Source organism: Portunus trituberculatus, chromosome 19, assembly GCF_017591435.1.
Source record: "Portunus trituberculatus isolate SZX2019 chromosome 19, ASM1759143v1, whole genome shotgun sequence".
NCBI lineage: Eukaryota > Metazoa > Arthropoda > Malacostraca > Decapoda > Portunidae > Portunus > Portunus trituberculatus.
The window spans coordinates 3050001-3057500 of NC_059273.1; the positions used below are offsets into that span (position 1 = coordinate 3050001).

The window sequence follows — 7500 nt, forward strand, 5'->3', positions numbered from 1 at the left end:
GTGTGTGTGTGTGTGTGTGTGTGTGTGTGTGTGTGTGTGTGTGTGTGTCTGTGTTACTAACAGAGTATTTGATTCTCTTCCTCCTCCTCCTCCTCCTCCTCCTCCTCCTCCTCCTCCTCCTCCTCCTCCTCCTCCTTCTCCTTCTCCTCCTCCTCTTACCCCACTATAGGAAAGATATAGACAACCTGGAGAGAGTCCAAAGAAGAGTCACCAAGTTGATCCCATGACTGCGAAACAAGCCTTACGAGGAGCGCTTGAGGGAACTCAACTTGTTCAGTTTAGAGAAGCGGCGAATGCGAGGAGATTTGATTGAACTATTTAAAATGTTCCGGGGCTTTGATAGCATAAATGTAAACAACTATCTCACCATTGACAGCTCCAACACCACTAGAAATAATGGTTACAAGATTACAGGTAAACGTTTCAGGTCAGACGAGGCAAAACATTATTTCTTCAATAGAATTGTAAATGTCTGGAACTCTCTCCCAGCACATGTTGTCCGTAGCAATACGATAGAAACTTTTAAAAAAAGGTTGGACATTCACTTCACATTAACCCCTCAAATGACGTACTTTGCGCCTTCATAAGATATCCTTTTTTTTGTTTGTAGTTACTGTACTAGATAGTGTCACTTCTCCTTCAATCTTTCCTATCACATCTTTGACTTTCTCTCCCTGTGGCCTCTTTTCTTCTTCCTTGAACCCTGATGTCCTTCAGCCTCTAACTTATAGCATCTGTAGTGGTAGCATAGGCACACAGACAGCCTCGTTAGGCCCAGTAGGGCTGTTGCTGTCTGTTCCTTCCTTTGTATTCCTCTGCTTCCCAATAGGTGATGCCTTCATTCTTGTATATTCAGGAAATGTTTTTGCTACTGATGATGATGATGTGGATGGAGGTGACGGCTATTCCCTCCTCTTCATCCCCCTCCCTGAGCTCCTCCAGGCAAAACAGCCACGAAAGCTTAGACATGAGGAGATTACTGTGTCTCTTGGTGAAGAGAGTGGAAGGGCGTGACGGGAGCACCTGCGAGTCTTATCCTCCTCTTTGCACCTGCGTCCCAGCGTGGCAGTGCAGGGACGAGGGCGCCGCTGAGGGTAAGACACACACACACACACACACACACACACACATATCCTTCCATCTTAGAAAAGGATACTCAAGATACCCTCCCGCATCCTGCACAGAGGCGTCGGGCAACATCCTATCCCTCATCGTCTTGAAAAACATCAGGTGCGGCGTCACTGAGGAGGTGTGCTGCGTCCAAGTTGATGAGAACGCCCCGCCCTCCACGCCGCCGCTCGTCACTCCTTCCTGCGGCCAGAGGAACCTACTGGGCGTGGGGAGCACCTTTGAGGGCTTAGAGGTGAGTTATTGTCCTGTGCCTTCGTCAGGCCTGGGGTTTCAGTAGTTAATAGCCCTTTTTATGTAGAGTACTTTTCGAATGTTAGTTTCCTGGTCTTTTAATCCCTTCCCTCTACTTTCGCAACTCGCCGTGTCTTTCCTCCCTTCAGGAACAGCAGAGCCAGTATGGGGAGTTCCCGTGGACAGCCGTCGTGTTCACGGAGCATCTCTTGGATGGCTTCAGCTTCCAGATCTTCACAGCCGGCGGGTCTTTGGTACACAAACGGCTCGTGCTAACCGTGGCCCATGCAGTGCAGGGGTATGTATGTCGGGGCGTGATGGGGAGGGAGTGGGGTCTATATGTAGGTCTAGTGGTGGTAGCGGTGATAATGGTGATTGATGGTGGTAGTGGTGGTGGTGGTGGTGGTAGTGGTAGTGATGGTGGTGGTGGTGGTGGTGGTGGTGGTAATGCATGGTAATGGTAGTGGTAGTGGTGATAATTGCAGCGTGATGTGGTGAGAGTGACGATAGTAATGACAGTGAACCATCATCATATTTGCTTCTATTGGCAGTAATGTAACTCAGCCTCCACTGTCCCTCCTAATGCACCCTCTCTCCTCCCGCGACACCCAGTTTCTCCGCCGACCAGCTAAACGTGCGCCTTGGGGAGTGGAACACAGAGACAGAGACCGAGGCGATCCCCCACCAGGACCTGGAAGTAGTGGAGGTGCTGCTCCACCCTGATTACAGCGGTGGTCCCCGCCATCACTACGATGTGGCCCTGTTGGTGTTGAAGCAGCCAGTAGTCCTCGGCACCACCGTCAGCACCGTGTGCCTTCCCGCCGGCGAGGAGGACTACCTGCCTGACGGGTGTGTTATGTCAGGTTGGGGCAAGAAGAATTTTGACGATTCCAGCAAATTTCAGGAGGTGAGTTTGTGCTGGAGCGCGCCTTGCAGGATGTGGTAACGTAGTAAGGTGAATGACATTTTATGAGAAGATGATCATTAAAGGAGTTAATGTTTGTGTGTGCGTGCGCACAGGTGATGAAGGCCGTGGAGATGCCTCTGGTGCAACATGACGTCTGCCAAGCGGCACTGCAGGAGACGCGGCTGGGGCCAGGCTTCTTGCTGCACGACTCTTTCCTGTGTGCCGGGGGACAGAAGGAAGGTCAGGACTCCTGCACGGGAGATGGCGGCTCACCGCTGGTGTGTCCCTTGAGAAGCGACCCTTCTCGCTACGTGCAGGTGAGGCGCTAATATGCTTAATTATTTACAGTGTGTGTGTGTGTGTGTGTGTGTGTGTGTGTGTGTGTGTGTGTGTGTGTGTGTGTGTGTGTGTGTTCCACAAATACAGCACGTCATATGCGTTTTTTTCTTTCACCCGTAAGGTGGGCGTGGTGGCGATGGGCGTGGGATGCGGTCAAATGGGCGTACCTGGCGTGTATGCCGATGTGCTCAATGCTCAGCCCTGGATCAATGAAGTCATCGCTACGAAATTTAGCGGCTCTGAAAATAAAATAAAAGGCATATGGCAGATAGAGCTACACTTGCGAAATCAAGGATCACATCTACCCTTGTTGATGAAATAGCAGTAGAAGAAGTAGCAGTAATAGTTAATAGTTGTAGCAGTAGTAGTAGTAGCAGTAACAGTAGAATTATGTTACAATACAAGCTATGCATTTAATAGCATGGCAGCAAATCATGTATTATTATTGATGTCTACGAAAGAACAAATATACGTAACATTCTAGATACACAATCTAACATTACAATTACTGCTCTTCTCTGCCTTACCTTTCCTCCCATACATGGATTATAAAAAACCCTACACACACACACACACACACACACACACACACACACACACACACACACACACACACACACACACACACACACACACACACACACACACACACACACACACACACACACACACACACACACACACACACACACTCACACTGGAAAACTCTAGAACTTCCTGCCTGGTTCTGTATTTCCGTCTTCCCGTGACTTGACTTCTTTTGAGAGGGAGGTTTCAAGACATTTTTTTTCCTTAATTTTTGGCTAATTCTTTACTATTCTTTAAGGGAACTAGCATTTTAGGAGAGCCCTTTTTTTAATATTTTGTTGCCCTTGGCTGGTTTCCCTCCTGCATAAAACACACACACACACACACACACACACACACACACACACACACGTTCCGAGCACCACTGACAAAGCTATATTGGAAATGCTACAGAAGTCAAGGAATACAACTCGTGTGAATAAGACAACAAAATGCTGCGTTTCTCATTAACCTATCCAGTGATTCCAGTAACTCTTTGCATCCCTCACCCTGTAACACATCTGCACCGCCGCACCTCCACTACATTCCAAAAGTTCCACTAGTTTATAATGTTTTTAATGGTATTTTTCCCCATCGAAGGAAGAAACACTCATGAGATTTTATTCTTAGCGGGAGTATTGTAAGGTTTAGAGAGAGAGAGAGAGTTATTGAGGGTAAATGACTTGGAAGAGAGAATGTGAAAAGAGGAAAGCTGTGAAGGAAAAATAACAATAGGAAGATGATGAGAGGACGAGAGGGGAAGGATAATAGTAAAGTAAATGAGAGAGAGAGAGAGAGAGAGAGAGAGAGAGAGAGAATTCCATGCTATATATAACTAAACTGTGATGGAGAGATGGAGGAAAGAATGGAGGAAAAAGAGGAAGGAGGAAGGTAACGGGACGATAGAGATGAATGGAAGAGGAATGGCAAGGGGAGGAGGGTGGAAGAGAAGAGGACATGGGGAGGGGAGGGAAACAGGGAGGGGTATGTGTCAAAGGTGAGAGAGAGAGAGAGAGAGAGAGAGAGAGAGAGAGAGAGAGAGAGGGACAAAAAGACGATTAAAAGTGAAAATGTCAGTTAATAAAAATAAATAAATGAAACGTATTTTAATTCAAGTAATGACTGAAGTAACGATGAAAGGTAAAGTTTCTCACTCTCTCTCTCTCTCTCTCTCTCTCTCTCTCTCTCTCTCGTAATCCATCTACCCACCTACTTATCTATATCATAATAGTATCGCTTGAGAGAGAGAGAGAGAGAGAGAGAGAGAGAGAGTTGCTTTTCTCACGACACTAAGGTTTACCTATTGAACCGGCTTGATCTATTCCTCCCCCTTAACACCTCCCCTCCCCCCTCCCTCTCCTCCCTGCCAGCCCCCCTACCTTCAGACAGGTGATATGGGTTCGGGTTAATTGAAGTTGGGGAGAAAAGTTGATACGTTTGTAAATATCGATTTTTTTGTGTTATTTAATATGTGACACGATTTCTTATTCCCCCTCTCTCTCTCTCTCTCTCTCTCTCTCTCTCTCTCTCTCTCTCTCTCTCATTGTTGTATCGTAATTTCTTCAATAGATCTATTTTGAAAGTGAGTTGCCCAAGAGAGAGGGAGTGGAACGGCGGAGCTCAGGAATGTAAACAATGCTTTTCTCGAATACTGATTGGTCGAGAGGGCGTGGCCAAGCTCCGGTGATATACTTTCCTGCGCGTTGATTGGCTGACGCGGGGAACGTTGGCCAGCCTTCACCAGTGACGTGACTCTCCGCTAGTCCCGTCCTCAGTGTGCACGTGAGGGTGCTCGGGAAGGGAGGTTAATCGCGCTCGTCTCCAAAACATGACTCGTAACTGGAAAACTGGAATACTATGAACTCAGCACCACCAGACACGTGTAAAGTGGATCAGTGCTATACGTGACTTACAAACGGTTGGATTTAACCTCAAAGTACTTAAGTGTCGAAGGATATACTGGTAATTGGGTAGTTTACTGGTGTTGTGAAGTGACAGTACTGTGTCGGTTGGTGTTGTGTGAGCTACTTGTGATGCCCCGAGTGATGCAGTGACCGGTGCCGTGGAGTGCCTGGCCCCCGACGCCCCCCAGGTGAGGCATGGCACTGTTAGAATAGTAGTAGTAGTAGTAGCAGTTGTAGTAGTTATAGCAATGGTAGCAGTTTTAATATTGGAATTCACGTATTTTTCTACCATCTAACCTCATCCCTCACTTCACACCCATTTCCTCTCCCTACCCATCACCTACTTATTCTTTGCTCCCTCTCCCTCTCACCACCTCTCCTTCCCATCCTCTCCCTTCCTCCTGTGTTCCGTGCCCATCTCAGATAAACACTTCCAAACAATAAATCACGTTTTCTTTTCAATTTATGAGGAATTACGTTTATCTTCAGCTTTAATGATGCCAGTGACTGCTTAATAAGGTAAGAAAAGGTCATGAATTGTAATGTTTTCACTGTTTGTCATGTTACGTGCTTGTCACCCATTTTTGCTTGTATTTTCGCTTTTAAGTTTACTCTTTTCATATCTTTACGTCCTTATTTTCTTCTTTCTTTCTTTTCGCAGTCAGTGTAGATGAGATTGTTATAGTTCCGTTAGGTCAGGCCAAGTTGATAGATGAAATAAAGGGAAGTAAAATGTGAGATAAATATCGGGCAAGGAAGTCATGCGTGGTGGTAGTTTTAAAGAGAGAGAGAGAGAGAGAGAGAGAGAGAGAGAGAGACGGTTGTTCTTCAGGTAATCATGGGAAATTATATGAATGCGGAAACTCTGCGGAGGTAACTTGCTGATGCCCTCCTCCTCCTCCTCCTCCTCCTCCTCCTCCTCCTCCTCCTCCTCCTCTTCTCCTCCTCCTCCTCCTCCTCCTCTTCCTGTAATTTCAGTAACCTCAAACGTATTTTCATTGAATTCATTTTTCTTTTTCATTTTAGTTTTTTATTTCTTTATTTTTTCCTAGATGAATGTGTGTGTGTGTTTTGTGTGTGTGTGTGTGTGTGTGTGTGTGTGTGTGTGTGTGTGTGTGTTTGTCATCCTTAATGTATGTTTACCCTCCACTTTCTTTCCTCTCTCCTCTCAAATGTTCCTTCTTTCCCTCTTCAGAGAGAGAGAGAGAGAGAGAGAGAGAGAGAGAGGTGAACTTTGATCCCTATTAGGTACCGGTCGTGAGATGGCTGTCCCTACCTGCCTCTGTGTGTGTGTGTGTGTGTGTGTGTGTGTGTGTGTGAGAGAGAGAGAGAGAGAGAGAATTTTCTTGATCGTCATCCTTCCTTTCTTCATCTTACTATCTTCTCGTAACCTTTTTCTCCCTCCTCTTCTTTTTAACCCCTCCTTCTCCTCCTCCTCCTCCTCCTCCTCCTCCTCCTCCTCCTCCTCCTCCTCCTCCTCCTCCTGCTCCTCCTCTCGTCACTCAGTTTCCTTCTATTGTTACCTCCAACAAGGGAGAGCAAGAGGGAGGAGGGAAAAGTTAAGTGTCATGTGTACCTTCGTGTGTGTGTGTGTGTGTGTGTGTGTGTGTGTGTGAAGTCCTGTGGCGATAACTGTTTTCCTTTCCTTTCCTTCCTTTTCATTTCTTTACCTGTCTAATTTCTTCTTTTTTACTGATTTCCTATTTTGAATTCTTGTTGCTGTTCTTGATGCGTTTTTTTTTTGTTTTTGTTTAATTTTGACTTTTAACGTGAATTGTCTTTCATTACTTTCTGTATTGTTGTTTTCCTTAGGTGTTATGTCTGTCTGTCTGTCTGTCTGTCTTTATGAGATAGACTATTTATTTCTATATGTTTGCCTATCTATGTATTTTTCTACCAGTATATCTCTATCTAATATTAATCTTTCTTGACGTGTACTTAGAGAGAGAGAGAGAGAGAGAGAGAGAGAGAGAGAGAATCACACTCAACAATATTGCAACCTTTTCCTCTCAAACGTCACTGAAGAAAATGTAAAAGTGTCATTCTTAAAAATTTCTCTTCCTCTTTTTCTTTTTCTTTTTATTCCTCCTCCACTCTGCTTGTGTGTTTCCCTTACCTTGGAGTGACACTTTGTAGTTTCCCCTTGTTTGTTTTGTGGGGGAGGGAAGTGTTTGTCCTCCACTTAGCTGTGTGTGTGTGTGTGTGTTGCAGTGAGTAGGAGAAAGTGAAGGATGGAATAATGCATAGGTAGCGTGAGAAACTATTAATGCTTGCTCTCTCTCTCTCTCTCTCTCTCTCTCTCTCTCTCTCTCTCTAAACTGATAGTAACGTTTTTCTGTGTTGATAAATTGAAAATATTGTTTATACTATTCTTCTTCTTTTCATCTTCTTCTTCTTCTTTTCATCTTCATCTTCTTTTTC

General features: G+C 45.4%; 2 protein-coding genes across 2 annotated transcripts in view; both read left to right on the top strand.

Moving 5' to 3' along the window:
• The window catches only part of LOC123506220 (phenoloxidase-activating factor 2-like), a 5498-nt gene extending 1870 nt beyond the window's left edge, over positions 1-3628 (top strand). The window contains exons 2-7 of the mRNA XM_045258143.1: positions 857-1094; positions 1185-1363; positions 1512-1660; positions 1975-2269; positions 2383-2586; positions 2730-3628. Coding sequence (XP_045114078.1) covers positions 860-1094; positions 1185-1363; positions 1512-1660; positions 1975-2269; positions 2383-2586; positions 2730-2930 — 1263 coding nt within the window. The 5' untranslated portion in view covers positions 857-859 and the 3' untranslated portion in view covers positions 2931-3628. The remainder of the gene's footprint in view (positions 1-856; positions 1095-1184; positions 1364-1511; positions 1661-1974; positions 2270-2382; positions 2587-2729) is intronic.
• A 1085-nt stretch (positions 3629-4713) lies between these two features.
• Positions 4714-7500, top strand: part of LOC123505994 (protein hunchback-like) — a 52963-nt gene continuing 50176 nt past the window's right edge. The window contains exon 1 of the mRNA XM_045257802.1: positions 4714-5267. The gene's annotated coding sequence lies outside the window, so the exon portion shown is untranslated. The remainder of the gene's footprint in view (positions 5268-7500) is intronic.